This window comes from Poromitra crassiceps (assembly GCF_964638095.1).
Source record: "Poromitra crassiceps genome assembly, chromosome: 22".
Lineage (NCBI taxonomy): Eukaryota > Metazoa > Chordata > Actinopteri > Beryciformes > Melamphaidae > Poromitra > Poromitra crassiceps.
This window is the reverse complement of record NC_139647.1, coordinates 14,627,875-14,647,764: the sequence shown is the minus strand read 5'-3', so window position 1 is coordinate 14,647,764 and position 19,890 is coordinate 14,627,875. Positions and strand designations below refer to the sequence as shown.

Below are 19,890 nucleotides of genomic sequence, written 5' to 3'. Positions count from 1 at the left end.
TTCAATCACTTAGGAGAGAGAGTGTGGACGTGTGTAGACTGTCTTTAGCCCAGGTGAGGAGGAGAGTTCAATCACTTAGGAGAGAGAGTGTGGACGTGTGTAGACTGTCTTTAGCCCAGGCAAGGATGAGAGTTCAATCACTTAGGAGAGAGAGTGGACGTGTGTAGACTGTCTTTAGCCCAGGCGAGGAGGAGAGTTCAATCACTTAGGAGAGAGAGTGTGGACGTGTGTAGACTTTCTTTAGCCCAGGTGAGGAGGAGAGTTCAATCACATAGGAGAGAAGTGGAAGTTCCTTGGAGAGCGAGCCCAGAATAGAGTACTGCTTTGTTCTTCATGTTGTGTACTTTTACCAAGTACTGAAAGTACTTGGTAAAATAACCAGGACAAAGACCATGCAATATCCTATAGACCATTTAACTGCTGTACTCTATTTTCAACGGGGAGCCAATTCAACTCTTTAAAACGGAATGGGCCAATGTGCGCTCTTGGACCGAGGCCAAGGATGACCTGTCAGTCCTCTTGTTCTGGATCTCTGTCATGTCGTTGATGTACAGTAGGTACTCTACATAAGTCTGTGTGTGCGTCACTTGCATGTGACCAGAATGGGAATTAGACCAGGGGAGAGAGAGACAGATAAAAGGTGATGGATGGACAGATCAAAGGGAGGAATAATGACTGTGGAAGAGGTGTTTTCACTTGTTAATTTCTCTCTTTCTCTCTCCCCCTCTTCCAGTTGGCCATCCTCTCAGAGCTCTCCCATTGCCATAGCAACGAGAAGGCAGGGCTTCTAAACCCCGCCCAACCAGGAACGGGAAGCATTTTCCACAGTGAGAATTTCCAGCTCAAACTTTCTCCTCCGCCATTGGTCGAAGAGTAGCGGCATGGCTGGTCCTGGTCCAGCAGTGAACCTCGAAATCCAGAGCAAACTACAGGCAGCATTTCAAAGATGTTTTCTGCTGGCAAGGTCGAGTTGATCAATGTACAAAACCAAACTCCGTTTTCTGTTTTTCAAAGCCTTGTTCTGGGTATGATGACATAGAAGGCCATCCGATGCGTTGAAACAAAAATGTGTCCAAACAAACTTGTTTCCCTCATCTGTCCAGACTGGTGTGTGAGAACATTGGAAACCTTTTGGAGTGTTAAAAACATGGCCAACTCTCAGAGCGACCCTCCCTTTAAATCCAAGAAAAACTGCTCATACTACGAGCAACTTGGTTGATGGGTCTCCCTATTCTGACTGATTGCAGGTGGGGAAAGAGGCTCTGGTTGCATCTATGCAGCGATCTGCAGCTACAAAGTTTTGAACAGACAAATCACATATTTTTCGTGTTAACTTTCTTCACATCATGTTCCGATGAGTTAAGGCAGGTAGTTAGGAAGTGCTGATTAGCTAACATTAATCTAAAATATGCACACACACAAAATAAAAAAAATCAATAGATGATTTCAGAGCTTACGTCGACCCCAACAATGGATGCGGCCATCCTCCAAGCATCGATTTTGGGCCTTTTCTTCCCGTGGTTTCTTCCCGTCATCTTTCAAATGAAAGTTGCAGAGAACTGGGGAGCTTTTGAACATCTGGAATCAATATGTGCACAATTTTGCATCTTACACAGGCAGAACTAATGTTCCTGAAATTAAAGGGAAAACAAGGAAGTGTGGAACTCTGATTAACTGTTGACAGCAGATCACCGTGAGAAAGTGGCCAACTTTTCTAAGCAGATAAGCTTGTTGACCATCCAGACACCGGCCAAGGTAGGTCCCCTGGTCGCTCAGAAATTAAATGAAATGCTTGCGGTGACTTGTAGACCGTGAGCACGGTGTAAACGCACACTAAGAAGCAGCTTTGCATGTCGAGACCAGACAAGACCTGAAAAAAATCTTGCAAATCAACACTAATTTAATGATCACAATTTCAACTTATCAATGTTTATTTTGATTTTCAAATGTCACAGAAATACACATTGTCTGCTGCTATGATTCATGTTCATTGATTATTGTGCTGCAGTTTTTGTGCGTAGGCGAAAAGGTATTAACAGCCCATTGTTTCTAGTGTACATGAGTGATCACAAATAAAATCAGCATTTCTAACAATTTATTTGCCAGTCTTTGCTTGTTCTTTTTCCAAGAGTGAGATATTATAAGCAGGTAGGACCAATTTGGCTATTTATCACCTCCTGATCAAAGTCCCAGTCCTGAAAGCGTTTATGTGATGGAGCAACGCTGCGTGCAAAGAGCCACATCGATGCAGATGTTAATTCACGTATTCCAGACTTCTCTGCGTTTTCGTGCACGAAAGAGGAACGCTTTCATATTTTTCACTGTTAAATGCCTTGTTGTCACGGCCGTCATTCTAGTTTGCACATTCAGTGTCAACTAACTAATCCATGAACAGTCTTACTGTTTTTGTAATACAGTCTCTCTCTTTTTTCAATATTTAATTTTTCAGTCTTTTTTGGAACACAAAGAACAAAATTTAACAAACACACGCACAGGAAAAAGAAAGAAAAGGCATACATTATATATATAAACTGGAAGAATATCTGCTGCCTTCGAAAAGTAACCCGTAGTGAGTCGACTAATCTGTTTTTTGTTTACCAAGTAATAAGTTATTGCTTTTATTTTGAAGGTAAAAACGTCTAGCTTCCTGTATCCTGGGTAACTCGGTGCAGTGCAGCAGTGTCCCAGGACAGGAAGCGCCTGGAGCAGGCAGCCTCTCGGTGATTGGCCAGGAGCGAGGCTCCCTTAGTTTAATAGGCTATAGTAACGTTCAGTCAGAACTCATTTATAATTAAGCCCATAGTTAATGAACTAATCATGTACAAAACACACACACAGTCACATATTTTATATACTGTATATGTTGTAAGCCTAATTTTTGCCATCACAGCTGCTTTTTACATGTATGGGATAATACAGGCTAATATACAATGTGTCCCAAGGAGTCATTATAAACTCAATTAGCTACAGAAGCTAATGTTCACATTCAGTCCTTGTATATTTCTCTCATGTGTTAACATCATTCCTTTCCTCCTCTGTGTGTGTGTGATTGAGAAATGAGATGCAGGTGGTGTTCATCCTAATTGGCCTGGTCAGGTGTCAGATTGCTGCTGGCTGATTGGCTGGTGGAGAGCATTTAAGCCAGCTGATGCCATCCTGTCGCCCTTTGCTCTCCTCATTCCCAACGATGATGGCTGCTGTGCTGACTGCTGTGTTCTGTCAGGTAGGAACTGTGTGTAGACCTACTTTAGTAGTTCTGCAGAACTTTATTAAGATGTGTCTTTATCTTGGTAGACCTGTGCAGTCTAAACTGTAAATAGTTACCTTCCAGATCTACACTTTTGTACACTGTAAATTACACTTACCCAAGTAGCAGAAAGTAGGGGGAGAAGCCCTTTAGTTTTTTGTAACATTTTCTCATGTTTATTTTGTAGGAGCTTATAGGTAAGAGCTGTGTCTCTTATTTAATCCATCATTTTCTTTTCTTAGGTAAATTTAAGGTTGGGGATTAGTTTGATTGGTTAGTTGTGTTGGGGCCATGCTGTGCTCTGAAACTAAACCTGCTACTTGTGAACTTGTGATGGTGGTTTGGCTGATCATCCTTGGGAGTGGGAAGAGTGGGGGCACTTTGTGTTGCGGTCCGGTTCCCCGAGGCCGGTTCCTAACATAATTGGGTGCTCGTCTGCTTTTCTCATTCGTCAGCACGTCGTCTGTGAGTGTGTGTGTATATATATTTTATATGTTTGTCTGGTGGGCAGTCTTTGTGCAGGTGGTAAATGGTGTTAGTCAAGGTGGCTTTGCATGGAGCTGAGGAAGCTCATGGTGGTAAAGCTGGTGGATATGTTTGTTGGAGGAGGAGCCGGTCAGAGGGGACCAGTAAGACTGAGGAGGGGCGTGACAAGGCAGGGCCGTCAGTAGCACCGTTTCTCCTTTCTGTGTAGACTATGCTACCCTACAAGAGTCTCCGTACATAGACTTGCCTGTCACTGACTCCCAAGCCGTCTACATCAGCGATACAGACGTATTTACAAGTGTCACAGAAACATTTCAAAGCCACATATTGAGAAGAAGAGTTCATAGCTTCTCGACGTCGGGGTTAGAAAGCTCGACGCTGCTCATAAATGCCTCTTTTCATCTGAAGTCTGTGCTGGTGATATTTTTTACCGAGCCTTTGGCCAGAGTGGCGCTGTTGAGCGCTCTGACGGCTGGGAGCTCTAACCTGGAAAAAATATCACCAGCACAGACTTCAGATGAAAAGAGGCATTTATGAGCAGCGTCGAGCTTTCTAACCCCGACGTCGAGAAGCTATGAACTCTTCTTCTCAATATGTGGCTTTGAAATGTTTCTGTGACACTTGTAAATACGTCTGTATCGCTGATGTAGACGGCTTGGGAGTCAGTGACAGGCAAGTCTATGTACGGAGATGGGACTCTTGTAGGGTAGCATAGTCTACACAGAAAGAGGAGAAACGGTGCTACTGACGGCCCTGCCTTGTCACGCCCCTCCTCAGTCTTACTGGTCCCCTCTGACCGGCTCCTCCCCCAACAAATATCTCCACCAGCTTTACCACCATGAGCTTCCTCAGCTCCATGCACACCATTTACCACCTGCACAAAGACTGCCCACCAGACAAACATATAAAATATATATATACTCAGACGACGTGCTGACGAACGAGAAAAGCGGACGAGCCCCCAATTATGTTAGGAACTGGCCTCGGGGAAGGGGACGGCAACACAAAAGTGCCCCCACTCTTCCCACTCCCAAAGATGATCAGCCAAACCACCATCACAAGTTCACAAGTAGCAGGTTTAGTTTCAGAGCACAGCATGGCCCCAACACAACTAACCAATCAAACTAATCCCCAACCTTAAATTTACCTAAGAAAAGAAAATTATGGATTAAATAAGAGACACAGCTCTTACCTATAAGCTCCTACAAAATAAACATCAGAAAATGTTACAAAAAAACTAAAGGGCTTCTTCCCCTACTTTCTGCTACTTGGGTAAGAGTTATTTAGTGTAAAAAAGTATAGATTTGGAAGGTAGCTATTTACAGTTTGGACTGCACAAGTCTACCCAGACAAGGACAGATCTTAAAGTTCTAAAGAACTACAAAAGTAGGCCTACACACAGTGCCTACCTGACAGAACAAAGAGTCAGCAGAGCAGCCATCATCGGTGGCAATGACTGCAAGGGATGGCATCCCCAAACCCATTTAACAGTGCAGACACAGGAAGTTGATGAAATAAAAGTTTATTTGCTATTACATGTGTATGTCATTTGTTCACATCATTATTCCAAGTGTGTAATTGAACATAGTCCACTCTTTGTTCTCCCATATGATGTCTCTGTTGACTATTTGCTGTTTTTGTTAAGTAGGAACTGTGTATGCATACTTCATTCTTCAGAACTTAAAGATGTGTTATATTGGTGGACCTGTGCAGTTTAAACTGTAACTAGCTACTTCCAGCTCTACACTTTTGTACACTAACATCTTACCCAAGTAAGTAGGAGGGAGAAGCCATTTAGTTTTTTGTATCATTTTCTCATGTTTATTTTGTAGGAGCTTATAGGTGAGAGCTGCCTTTTATTTAATCCATCCTTTTCTTAGGTAAGTTTAAGGTTGGGGATTAGTTTGATTTGTTGTGTTGGGACCATGCTGTGCTCTGAAACTAAACCTGCTACTTGTGAACTTGTGATGGTGGTTTGGCTGATCATCATTGGGAGTGGGAAGAGTGGGGGCACTTTTGTGTTGCGGTCCCCTTCCCTGAGGCCCGTTCCTAACATAATTGGGGGCTTGTCCGCTTTTCTCATTCGTCAGCACGTCGTCTGAGTGTATATATATATATATTTTATATCTTTGTCTGGTGGGCAGTCTTTGTGCAGGTGGTAAATGGTGTGCATGGAGCTGAGGAAGCTCATGGTGGTAAAGCTGGTGGAGAGAGAGGTTTGTTGGAGGTGGAGCCGGTCAGAGGGGACCAGTAAGACTGAGGAGGGGCGTGACTAGGCAGCACCGTTTCTCCTCTTTCTGTGTAGACTATGCTACCCTACAAGAGTCCTGTCTCCGTACATAGACTTGCCTGTGACTCTGACTCCCAAGCCGTCTAAATCAGTGATACAGACGTATTTACAAGTGTCACAGAAACATTTCAAAGCCACATATTGAGAAGAAGGGTTCATAGCTTCTCGACGTCGGGGTTAGAAAGCTCGATGCTGCTCATAAATGCCTCTTTTCATCTGAAGTCTGTGCTGGTGATATTTTTTCCAGGTTAGAGCTCCCAGCCGTTAGAGCGCTCAACAGCGCCACTCTGGCCGAAAGCTCAGTAAAAAGTATCACCAGCACAGACTTCAGATGAAAAGAGGCATTTATGAGCAGCGACGAGCTTTCTAACCCCGACGTCGAGAAGCTATGAACTCTTCTTCTCAATATGTGGCTTTGAAATGTTTCTGTGACACTTGTAAATACGTCTGTATCGCTGATTTAGACGGCTTGGGAGTCAGAGTGACAGGCAAGTCTATGTACGGAGACTCTTGTAGGGTAGCAGTCTACACAGAAAGAGGAGAAACGGTGCTCACGCCCCTCCTCAGTCTTACTGGTCCCCTCTGACCGGCTCCTCCTCCAACAAACAGCTCCACCAGCTTTACCACCATGAGCTTCCTCAGCTCCATGCAAAGCCACCTTGACTAACACCATTTACCACCTGCACAAAGACTGCCCACCAGACAAACATATAAAATATATATACACACACTCACAGACGACGTGCTGACGAATGAGAAAAGCAGACGAGCACCCAATTATGTTAGGAACCGGCCTCGGGGAACCGGACCGCAACACAAAGTGCCCCCACTCTTCCCACTCCCAAGGATAATCAGCCAACCACCATCACAAGTAGCAGGCTTAGTTTCAGAGCACAGCATGGCCCCAACACAACTAACCAATCAAACTAATCCCCAACCTTAAATTTACCAAAGAAAAGAAAATGATGGATTAAATAAGAGACACAGCTCTTACCTATAAGCTCCTACAAAATAAACATCAGAAAATGTTACAAAAAACTAAAGGGCTTCTCCCCCTACTTTCTGCTACTTGGGTAAGTGTTATTTACAGTGTACAAAAGTGTAGATCTGGAAGGTAACTATTTACAGTTTAGACTGCACAGGTCTACCAAGATAAAGACACATCTTAATAAAGTTCTGCAGAACTACTAAAGTAGGTCTACACACAGTTCCTACCTGACAGAACACAGCAGTCAGCACAGCAGCCATCATCGTTGGGAATGAGGAGAGCAAAGGGCGACAGGATGGCATCAGCTGGCTTAAATGCTCTCCACCAGCCAATCAGCCAGCAGCAATCTGACACCTGACCAGGCCAATTAGGATGAACACCACCTGCATCTCATTTCTCAATCACACACACACAGAGGGGGAAAGGAATGATGTTAACACATGAGAGAAATATACAAGGACTGAATGTGAACATTAGCTTCTGTAGCTAATTGAGTTTATAATGACTCCTTGGGACACATTGTATATTAGCCTGTATTATCCCATACATGTAAAAAGCAGCTGTGATGGCAAAAATTAGGCTTACAACATATACAGTATATAAAATATGTGACTGTGTGTGTGTTTTGTACATGATTAGTTCATTAACTATGGGCTTAATTATAAATGAGTTCTGACTGAACGTTACTATAAAGCACACATGGGCAACATACGGCCCCCTGTGTGGCCCGCGATGGAATTGCAAAATTCTTCTGTTATAGCATTTCAGTCTGGAATATGGAATATCTTTCAATAATCTTTATGACTAAAAGGCCAAAAGTAATCTCATGTGTAAGAAATGGCTGTTCTACATTGAGGTAGAAATTTAAATAATTAACTTGTTGGTTTTGGATTTATTTAGCTTCAAGAGTGCATTTTTGTTCGTGCACACAACAGGCACACAAAATAAAGCTGAACGAAAGACCATTCAAAATGTCAAATGAGTTTAAATCCATAAACCAACAAGAAACACAGACCCCCCATATCCAGGTATGCCAAAGAACAGCAATAATCATTACGCCATTTACTGAAGCAATGACAACACCACACATATTTTTCATTTGGGGTGATTACTGGGGAGAGAATGCGCCCCACACACATACGCACGCACGCACGCGTACACACACACACACAGATCTGAAACGACAGACTCATAGCCACAGACACAGGCAGACTCCAGTGACGGACTGACAACTCTTGCATGGAGGAAACTCCTCATTTCTCTCTGGTGAGACGAGGACCATGTCGCCCCCTGGACACTGACGCAGTCAATTTTACACTTCCTTTCACAACGGCTAGGCTGAGGACTTCAAAGAAGGCTTAGCTGACCCCTCGACCCGCATCAAAGAGCACCTCATCCACTCTCCTCCAAAACCTCTGCATCTGGAGGTCACTCGGAGCTCTCCTGGCCCAGCTCGAGGTCCTCCTCGCTGGGCGGTGTGATCTCCTGCGCCGCGGCCTCTCCCTGGAACAGCTCCTCCATCAGCTGCTCGCCGGCACTGACATGACATATGGGTCAGAAACTGTACTGAATGAGACATGACATGTGGGTCAGAAACTGTACTGAATGAGACATGACATATGGGTCAGAAACTGTACTGAAAGAGACATAACATATGGGTCAGAAACTGTACTGAATGAGACATAACATATGGGTCAGAAACTGTACTGAATGAGACATGACATGTGGGTCAGAAACTGTACTGAATGAGACATGACATATGGGTCAGAAACTGTACTGAAAGAGACATAACATACAGTATGGGTCAGAAACTGTACTGAATGAGACATGACATATGGGTCAGAAACTGTACTGAATGAGACATGACATATGGGTCAGAAACTACTGAATGAGACATGACATATGGGTCAGAAACTGTACTGAATGAGACATGACATATGGGTCAGAAACTGTATTGAATGAGACATAACATATGGGTCAGAAACTGTACTGAATGAGACATAACATATGGGTCAGAAACTGTATTGAATGAGACATAACATATGGGTCAGAAACTGTACTGAATGAGACATGACATATGGGTCAGAAACTGTACTGAATGAGACATGACATGTGGGTCAGAAACTGTACTGAATGAGACATAACATATGGGTCAGAAACTGTACTGAATGAGACATAACATATGGGTCAGAAACTGTACTGAATGAGACATGACATATGGGTCAGAAACTGTACTGAATGAGACATAACATATGGGTCAGAAACTGTACTGAATGAGACATGACATATGGGTCAGAAACTGTACTGAATGAGACATGACATGTGGGTCAGAAACTGTACTGAATGAGACATAACATATGGGTCAGAAACTGTACTGAATGAGACATGACATGTGGGTCAGAAACTGTACTGAATGAGACATGACATGTGGGTCAGAAACTGTACTGAATGAGACATAACATGTGGGTCAGAAACTGTACTGAATGAGACATGACATGTGGGTCAGAAACTGTACTGAATGAGACATGACATATGGGTCAGAAACTGTACTGAATGAGACATGACATATGGGTCAGAAACTGTACTGAATGAGACATAACATATGGGTCAGAAACTGTACTGAATGAGACATAACATACAGTATGGGTCAGAAACTGTACTGAATGAGACATGACATATGGGTCAGAAACTGTACTGAATGAGACATGACATACAGTATGGGTCAGAAACTGTACTGAATGAGACATGACATGTGGGTCAGAAACTGTACTGAATGAGACATGACATGTGGGTCAGAAACTGTACTGAATGAGACATGACATATGGGTCAGAAACTGTACTGAATGAGACATGACATATGGGTCAGAAACTGTACTGAATGAGACATAACATATGGGTCAGAAACTGTACTGAATGAGACATGACATATGGGTCAGAAACTGTACTGAATGAGACATAACATATGGGTCAGAAACTGTACTGAATGAGACATGACATATGGGTCAGAAACTGTACTGAATGAGACATAACATACAGTATGGGTCAGAAACTGTAGGCAAACCCTTTGATGCCTCATGAGAGACGAGAAACAGCAGATCCTCTTAAAAAACCCTCAAAATACTGCCCATACATGATATCAACACACTTCAGGTGTGCACCTTTGTCTATAAATTAGGGGTGTCACGATACACTCAGTTCACGATACGATACGATACGATACACGATATTGGGTTCACGATAACAATACGATACAATATTTTAACAATATTTTTTTGCGATGGATTTGTAAGTTGAGGGGGCATCCTTCACGCTAATTTGAGTAATTTCACCATTTCATCCTCCATGTCTGTAACGTCCCTCGTCTGTTCAAACAAAGCAATGAAAAGGAGAGCGAGCATGCAATCAGATGCAGATCAGTGCCACCATGTTCAGCTTCTTTTTCTCACCATATGAGATTTCATCTCAACGATACATATTGTCACGTTTTGATATCGCGATATATCGTGGGACGATATATTGTGACATCCCTACTCAGAGCTGTGCACACACACACCCTAGACATGTCTCATATGTTTCCTGTGCTTGTTTGTCTGCAGCCACTTTGTGAAGATGAACGCAGCTGCAGGACAAGATGCATCTGGTTGAGGAGCAGCTGCGTGGGCTGAGAGAGATCTAACAGTATCACACTACATTGCCAAAGATGACATTGATGTGTTTTCTGATAAGTGTGTGTACAGTATCACTTATGATTTGTTTTGTTTTATTATGATTTAAATCTCCCAGTTCAGAGAACCGTTGCTGTTGTTAAAGTCTCCATTGCTTTAACTGGACTCCTACAACCTGTTTTTTCTTTTTCTCGTTCTTAGTTTAAGCACTATAGCTCAACAGGAGATGGAAGAGGAAATGTGTATATTTTAGCTGTTGAAATGCGGGATTTCTGAAGTGTAAAGAAAATGTGTTATGAGTACACACTTGTGTTGTGTGTAAAATGACTCAGATTGAAAGTGATGAGATTTGTTCCAGTAGACGACTGGATTTAAATTCTGATTTCTGAATTTGTATGGAATGATTGAAGTTGAAAGTGATGATAGAAATCAAGTTTGTATCCTATTAAAACCATATTGCATTGAAAAGTCCAAGATATTTAGTTTTCTTTACAATATTAACTTGATACTGGACTCTTGATTTGTTCTGACTTGACTTGCGTGTCTAAAAGTATACTTGGGACTTGACTTTGTAATATACATTTAGGCTTAACTTGTGGACTGAACTGGGGACTAATGTGGACTGAACTGGGGGTCCTTGATATGAAAAAGGTTGAGAATCATTGCATTAGATAGTTTTTCACATCTCATCCTGGGAAGCAGGCGAGAGCACCCGAGTGCAGTCAGCCAATCAGAGGCAGAGAGGGGCGGGTCATGCCTTTGCCTAGCCTTCGCCATCATGGGGGGGAAAAAATCCCTCTCCGCGCAGTGTCCCAGGACAGGAAGCACGTATACTGCTTGGTGATTGGCCAGGAGCGATACGTTCCTTAGTTTATTAGGCTATATGAACGCTAATGTGGCCTCATTGGATCAATACCCTCGACCATGCAACCAATATTATTAGTTTTATTTATTTTAGTAATTATGCTGCTACCCAACTTGTACCCAACAATCGGATTTGTGCAGTGATCCTCACACCCCTGTACTCAAACATGAGTGGAATTATATCTATCTCTATAGCTATACAGTATATATACGCAAACACACACACGCACATGCACACTGCTCGGTGATTGGCCAGGAGCGAGGCTTCCGTTTTTACAGCTCTTACTACGGCCCCACTTGCTCCTGTGAGTTTGAACACACACACACACACACAATATAGGAAGAAGACTATATATATATATATATATATATATATATATATATATATATATATATATATATATATATATATATATATATATATATATATATTATACAGCCTGCAGCCTGGGTGTGAGCAAGACGTCCTGGAGGATATACCATGGAGATGGACAGTACCTGGCCTGCCATGATACCCAGGAGAAGCAGCTATCAGTCGGTGAGAAGAGAGTCCGGAAGCTGGGCATGCTGGCAGATCTCCAGAAGGGGGCGCTGTCATTCTATGATGCTGACACTAACTCTTCTTCACAGTTTCTATGTGCAGTGCAGAGCCTCTTTATCCCTTGCACTCCCTTAATGATAAGACAATCCTACTCTGCTGTGAACACACTGATCTACAATTCTTTCAAAAAACGTGTTCATTTTCTGTGTTCATATTCAGTAAATGGCATGATTGAAATCCCATATACATTGTGAAGATGTGTTTGCTGTCAAAACTACCATTGTCATTAGATACCATCACCAGTCTCTTGCCTGGAACCAGGAGCCTGAATCACTAACCAGGCTCACTTGGAAAACTATTTTGCAGAAGACTACAAAAGGAAAACTACATGTAGGAGCTATATATATAGACAGCAGGTACTTATAAAGGGATGTTTTTTTGTCACAGACATTTACACCATAGCACAATATTTAGAGAAATGTATTTAATAATACGTAATATATTTTATACTACATAGATATACATGTATATACATAGATATATAACATTGTAATCCTGCCCACAGGGCAAAGATAGCAGGTACAGGGGTGTTTTTGTCACAATATTTAGACAACATATAAATAATAAATGTATATATAAAAAAAACTATATAAATATATATACAGTATATATATATATATATATATCTTCAAACCCCCCCTCCACCACAGATAGCAATTAAATGTTTACTCTCCTGTGTGGACTATCATGTGTCTCTTCAAGTTTCCTTTATGACCAAAACCTTTACCACAGAGAGAGCACTTAAATTGTTTATCTCTTGTGTGGACTATCATGTGTTTCTTCAAGTCTCCCTTATGAAAAAAATCTTTACCACAGAGAGAACAATTAAATTGTTTATCTCCTGTGTGGACGATCATGTGTCTATTCAAGTGTCCTTTATCACCAAAACCTTTACCACAGACTGAGCAATTAAATTGTTTATCTCCTGTGTGGACTATCATGTGTTTCTTCAAGTGTCCCTTACGACCAAAACTTTTACCACAGAATGAGCAATTAAATTGTTTCTCACCTGTGTGGATTATCATGTGTGTCTTCAAGGATCCTTTTTGACCAAAACCTTTACCACAGACTGAGCAATTAAATTGTTTATCTCCTGTGTGGACTAACATGTGTGACTTCAAGTGTCCCCTTTGACCAAAACCGTTACCACAGACTGAGCAATTAAATTGTTTCTCTCCTGTGTGGACTATCATGTGTGAATTCAAGTGTCCTTTTTGACTAAAACCTTTACCACAGACTGAGCAATTAAATTGTTTCTCTCCTGTGTGGATTAACATGTGTGACTTCAAGTGTCCTTTACGAGTAAAACCTTTACCACAGACTGAGCAATTAAATTTTTTGTCTCCTGTGTGGCCTATCATGTGTGACTTCAACTGTCCTTTATTACCAAATGTTTTACCACAAACTGAGCAACTCAAGTGTTTCTTCCCAAGAACTTCACTGTTTGTCTCTGAGTCTAAACCTGACTGAGGTTCACTAGTTCCCATCCGTTCTTCACCACTGTCTTCAGTCTCTGGTTCAGATGAGTCTGAAGTATTGTGATCACTAGTTGGTTGTAAATTACTAGATGGATCTAAGTTCCTGGTTGGTTCTGATACTCCACAGTCCTCTCCACCAGCTTCTGTTTTCATCTGTTCAGTTGAACTGATGGCTAGAGGCTCTGGCTCTCTGTTCTCCTCAGTTTGGCTTTGGTGAACCTGTGAGGACTGAGGGTTTTCTTCATCATCTTCACTCTTCACAGGGACAGCAGTGAATGTGAACTTGGTGGTGATATCAGCCTCCTCCAGCCCTTGAAGCTGCTCTCCCTCCTGACTGGTCCAGAGTTCCTCCTGTTCCTCTTTAATTGGCTCTGGGTCCTCCTGAAGCTGCTCTCCCTCCTGACTGGTCCAGAGTTCCTCTTTAATGTGTGGGGTATCTGGGTCCTCCTGAAGCTGTTCTCCATTGTGACTGGTCCAGAGTTCCTCCTGTTCTTCTTTAATGTGTGGGGGCTCTGGGTCCTCCTGAAGCTGCTCTCCCCCCTGACAGATCCAGATTTCCTCCTGTTCCTCTTTAATGGGTGGGGGCTCTGGGTCCCCCTGAAGCTGCCCTCCCTCCTGACTGGTCCAGAGTTCATCCTGTTCATCTTTAATGTGTGGGGGCTCTGGGTCTTCATCAAGCTGCTCTCCCTCCTGATTAGTCCAGAGTTCCTCTTTAATGTGTGGGGTCTCTGGGTTCCCCTGAAAGATCCAGAGTTCCTCCTGTTCCTCTTTAATGTGTGGGTGCTCTGGGTCCTCCTGAAGCTGCTCTCCTTCCTGACTGGTCCAGATTTCCTCCTGTTCCTCTTTAATCTGTGTGGGCTCTGTGTCCTCCTGGTGCAGACTGGAGCTCCATTCCTGCTGCTCAGCGGGAACCTCTTCTTTAATGACCAACAGCTGCTGGATGGCTGGAGGCAAGGCTTCTCTGTGCAGCTTCTGGACTTTAGACATTTTCATTTTCACACAGTGACAGGAACGTTTCCTCCTGAACTATATAGGCTACTCACAAACGTTGTCGTTCAAAGCTCCAATAGCTTCACAGCTAGGCTAACGTTAGCTTAAACGGAGAGTTAAACAGAGCCCCGATTCCCCGATGTATATATTCGTGATAATGTCATCGGCACACACGAGTCTTGTGTTTGTAAATTAAACTTCTCAAGTACCGAGGAAATAAAACGCTACTGCTCCTTACACGCTATTTCTATCCAGCACATTACTTCCGCATATCAATCGCATCCAGTGTAGTCCAGCGTCTCTCGCTGGCCAGCCTCCCCTCTCCCGGAAGGGAGGGGAGGCTGGCCAGCGACTGACAGTTGTAAACACCCCGTGTGACTAGCGTTTCACGTGATCCAACTGTCTGTGGTAGAATGTTGCATTCAAGTGCATCACTACACCTCAGTTGTCAATGTGTTGAATCTTGGACGTTTGTTTTGTATTTATTTCTGTTTTCCGTTTACATTTGTAATACTGTACAATAGTCTACTGTTAATAAAGATGTTATGTGTTTGGATATGGTTTTGATTTAAAGACAATCCTACTGTATGACATTTATGGGACGTTTGTGCTTATTAAATTAATTAGGCTAATATAGCCTACCTTCATTTCTTTGCATTAATTTTTTTCAGCAACTTGCATTTCTTGGGGTGCAGCACCATGGAGCTCTCAGGGGACCACTTCTCAAGGTCAATAAGGTCAAGCTGAATGGTGGGTGGTGCAGTCAATAGCCCATTTCACTCCCCACCCAATTCACCCATTTTGTGTCAGAAAAGGCATGAAGTAACACAGGTGCAAGCAGAACACTAATTGTGCCCTAATTAATGTCTTGCTTGCACCTGTGTTACTTCCTGCATTTTAGACACAAAAATGGGTGAATTGGGTGCAAACTTCCAGTGCTTAGCATGATGCCTGTTCAGCTTCATCGTTGATGTAGTCAATTAATATTATTATAGGGCTAGGGGAAGTCCACATGTGATGTTAGATGTTAGGGTGCTTGAGTGAGCTTCAGGGGGTCCCCAGAAGAAAACTTTATTTTCACTTGCATGTGTCTCTGTGTGTATGATGTCTGTGTTTGATGAATAGATGTGAAAATAATGCTTGATTCAATCTTTCAGACCCCATGTTTCTCACATAACCCGCACAGTTGGAAACAATAGGTTATTAAGCCTATAGTCGCCTCTTGTGTGTGTGTGTGTGTGTGTGTGTGTGTGTGTGTGTGTGTGTGTGTGTGTGTGTGTGTGTGTGTGTGTGTGTGTGTGTGTGTGTGTGTGTGCGTGCGTGTGTGCGTGTGTGTGTGAGTGTGTGGTGGGGGGGGGGGGTTAATTGTCACAATTTGTGCTAAAAAAAATTGTTGAATTTATGGAATAAAGTTTTGTACTTATTTATTTATAAAGCAGACAAGCTGATACAACACTCACTCTCACACACACACACACACACACGCATGCGCACGCACGCTAGGGAGGATAGAAAATGCCCCCTGACGCAGATGAATCACTCGCAAACGCAGCAAGTGAAGAAAATTGGCATAATCAGGTTTTTCCATTGGTTTCTCATCTGTGGGCAGATGCTTCACTCCCCCCTCCAACATCCTCCCTTATCATTATCTGTGCATCAATAAAGTCTTTGCACTGACTTAGTTTAGTTGTTGTTATTCCTTTTTCTTTGCAGCTATTTGTATACTCTATAGTATAGAGTATACAAATAGCTGCAAACTGGGATAATAAAGTAACATGACAGTATAGAGTCTATACTGTCATGTTACTTTATTATCCCAGTGGGGGAATGTATTTGTTTTCATATGTCTTTTATTTTCATTTACTAGCACAGATAAATTGAGAAACATTTTTATTTTCATGATGAAGTAGCCTACTGCTAATTAAAGCCCCCCCCCCTAAATATTAAAAAAAAAAAAAAAACCTGCCTGCAACAAACTATTACATATTGTTTTTCAAAAGTGACATTGTATGTGGACATTAAACCCTTGGCCCAACCACAACTGTAAAAAAAAAGAGGAAGAAATACAACCAACATCATTTTGTTTCAGATACATTATTACTGAAATGGAGTGGCCTCCTGTGAGGCCACACTATAGATTGAAATAGTTGAGAGTGAGATATCATCTCATGTTAGTAATATGACACGCAGGCACATGAGCAGTGTTGAGCAGTGTGTGCCAAACGAGCTCTATGAAAGATTCATGAGCAGGAAGGCCAGGAGCACAGTGCAGACCGAGGAGCAATAACAGGTGCAAAACAGAGCTATGGGGACGTTTGAGGATAGTCTGAAGTGTCCCACCTGCCAGGACCTCTTCACAGACCCTGTGACGCTCCCATGTGGACATAACTTCTGCCTCACCTGCATCCGGGATGTCTGGGACGCGGACATCTCAGAGGACGGTCCTTTCTTTTGTCCGGAGTGTCAGATCTTCCTTCCCTCCAACCTCACTCTGGAGGTAAACACCAGTCTGCAGGCCAATGTAAAGAACTTCATCACCAGCAGGCCACCGGCAGCAGAGCTGCAGACACCAATCCGCTGTGACCACTGCATAGAGACGGCGTCGACGGCCGTACGGACTTGTCTGACCTGTGACGCCTCGCTGTGCCAGGCCCACGCTCTTTTGCACCAGCAGAGGTCGGCTCTCAGGGAGCACACGGTGGTGGAGGTGACAGGAGATCCGCTGTCTCTGAAGTGCCAGGAGCACCGCGAGGAGCTGAAGGTCTTCTGCATGGAGGAGAGGGCCCCTGTGTGCTGTATGTGTGTCCTGGTTGGCCTGCACAAGAACCACCGAGCTGTCCAGCTGCACGAAGCCTGCTCTGACTTCAAGGTGAAGACTCACAGATGGCATGCATTTAAATTAAATATGATCTGATTATTGTTTTGTCACAAGGCAGAGGGTTTGATTTTCTCTTAGCTGTCATGGTCAATTCTCTATTTCCCAGGATATTTATTTTCTATAGGTCTCTTGTATCTCTGTCTTTAGAGCATGTTAGAGACCACTATGACCCAGCTGCTGAAGAGAAGAAGTGAAGCAGAACATGCCATCAAGGAGTTGGAGTCACTGTATACAGAAACAGCGGTACATGTGGAGAAGATCTCTTTTTTCCCCAATAATATTTGAATGCACCACCTCAGGCTCGCACATGCATTAAAAAGATATGTTTTCTTAAATTTTCCAGAAGTCTGCTGCGGATTTCAGAGAGAGACTCTCAGACAAGTACAGCAGGATCCGTTACGTGCTGGATGGCGACGAGCGCCTGATGATGCAGATCATAGACGTCGAGGAGAGCTGCATGACCGAGTGGCTGGAGGCCCAGAGGGGCGTCATGGCGGCCCACATCAAAGAGATAGACGCCCTCCGGGCCTCCAGCAAATCGCTCCTCCAAGAAACCAATGATCTGAGATTCCTGCAGGTAAGTTCATGCTGCTGAATATAGTATGTCAGTGTGTTATATGTTGATCCGGTGTTATTACATTTCATAACTTTGTTGAAAAAAGTGTGATCTCAATGTGCATGCCATGGTGCCATGGTTATATGCACATGCCATGTTTATCTTCGACAGCAAATCACAGCACACCGTCTTGGGTGAGTTCATTCTTCACTCCAATTGTTTTCTATCCCAACTGCTTAGTCTGGAAATATGACTTTTGTCCTCTAATGGTTTTTTAGTTTTTATTGTAGGAAACCTCTTGATTTAGCACCTATCCAGGAAGTAGACAGAGACCTGTGCGACCCTGAGAGGATGAGGACAGCGGAGAGGCTGGTGGATGACATTTCTGTGGCTCTGTCCCAACACTTCCCGAGGATGTGGTCATGTTAGTACATGATCTACTATTTCACAATCTTATGTGCTGCATTCATGTGCTCCTCGGATATATCGGATTTACCAGGGGTGACGTGGTCATTACGACAGGACGCTGTTCAAGTGCTCCCTGGTCGGAAAGAGCAACAAACATGGTATGAACGGAAAAACAAAATATATAACTTTTTACAGTCAATTGGTGCCACGGACTCCATACTTCCTGCCATTGTTGTAGTCCCGAATCCTCATGCAACGTCACAACGTCGGAAACTCGTGTAGCATCGCAATCTCCGAAATTCCCACTGGTAAATACGACATTGAAGGGCCGTTCATGTGCTCACAACTCGTAAATACGGTAAATCCGATATATCCGAGGAGCACATGAATGCGGCATAAAAAGCACTCACTTACCACTCGTTACCACTGCGGAGACCCGGGTTGAATTCCCGGTAGCGGTACTTCCGGCTTGGTCAGACGTTCCTACAGACACAATTGGCCGTGTCTGCGGGTAGGAAGCCGGTGGCGGGGTATGTGTCCTGTTCAGGGGGAGGGGAACTGGGGGGAATAGAGTGATCCTCCCGACACACGACACAATCTAAAGGTAGACCTCAATATCTGTGTAGATGTGCACTGAATGGGGATGTGGCATGTTTATTTGCAGATCTAAGTTCTCTGACTTTGGACTCCAAGACGGCCCACCCCAAACTGGAAGTGTCCCATGACAGGAAGCGCGTACACTGGAGCAGGCAGCCTCTCGGCGAGGCTCCAAGCCCTCGGCCATTCGACTCCCAGTACTGCGTCCTGGCTCAGGAGAGTTTTACTTCTGGACGGTATTACTGGGAGGTCATTGTCCAGGAAAAACCCTACTGGTTGATTGGTGTGACCACGGGCCCAATCCCTGGGAGAGATCATCCGACTCAGAGCCGCTGCAGCCTGGGTGTGAGCAAGACGTCCTGGAGCATCTACCATGGAGACGGACAGTACCTGGCCTGCCATGATACCCAGGAGAAGCCGCTATCAGTCGGCGAGAAGAGAGTCCGGAAGCTGGGCATGCTGGCGGATCTCCAGAAGGGGGCGCTGTCATTCTATGATGCTGACACTCTAACACTTCTTCACAGTTTCTCTGTGCAGTGTGCAGAGCCTCTCTATCCCATGTTTAACCCCTGCATTGATGTGAATGGTCTCAACAACAGGCAGCCTCTCGCCCTGTTATGCCTTAAAGACTACTGGGACTGGCATGTCAACACAGAGGAGGATGAACTCCCTTCATGATAAGAAGACAATCCTACTCACTCTGCTGTGAACACACTGATCTACAACTCTTTCAAAAAACGTGTTCATTTTCTGTGTTCATATTCAGTAAATAGCATGATTGAAATCCCATATACATTGTGAAGATGTGTTTGCCGTCAAAACTACCATTACCATATAGATAC

At 43.6% G+C, this 19,890-nt stretch overlaps 2 protein-coding genes across 2 annotated transcripts in view; both read left to right on the top strand.

Annotated features, from left to right (window-relative positions):
• Nucleotides 1–2,086, top strand: part of vps8 (VPS8 subunit of CORVET complex) — a 56,202-nt gene extending 54,116 nt beyond the window's left edge. Inside the window, exon 45 of the mRNA XM_083657952.1 lies at nt 734–2,086. Coding sequence (XP_083514078.1) covers nt 734–877 — 144 coding nt within the window. The 3' untranslated portion in view covers nt 878–2,086. The remainder of the gene's footprint in view (nt 1–733) is intronic.
• A 14,828-nt stretch (nt 2,087–16,914) lies between these two features.
• On the top strand, nt 16,915–19,726 carry LOC310796178 (tripartite motif-containing protein 72; the record flags this gene model as incomplete). The annotated part of the gene is made up of 6 exons (XM_083658318.1): nt 16,915–17,478; nt 17,635–17,730; nt 17,831–18,064; nt 18,215–18,237; nt 18,334–18,467; nt 19,116–19,726. 6 exons carry the CDS (start codon nt 16,915–16,917, stop codon nt 19,724–19,726), a joined length of 1,662 nt encoding a protein of 553 aa, XP_083514444.1.
• Nucleotides 19,727–19,890: the final 164 nt, after the last annotated feature.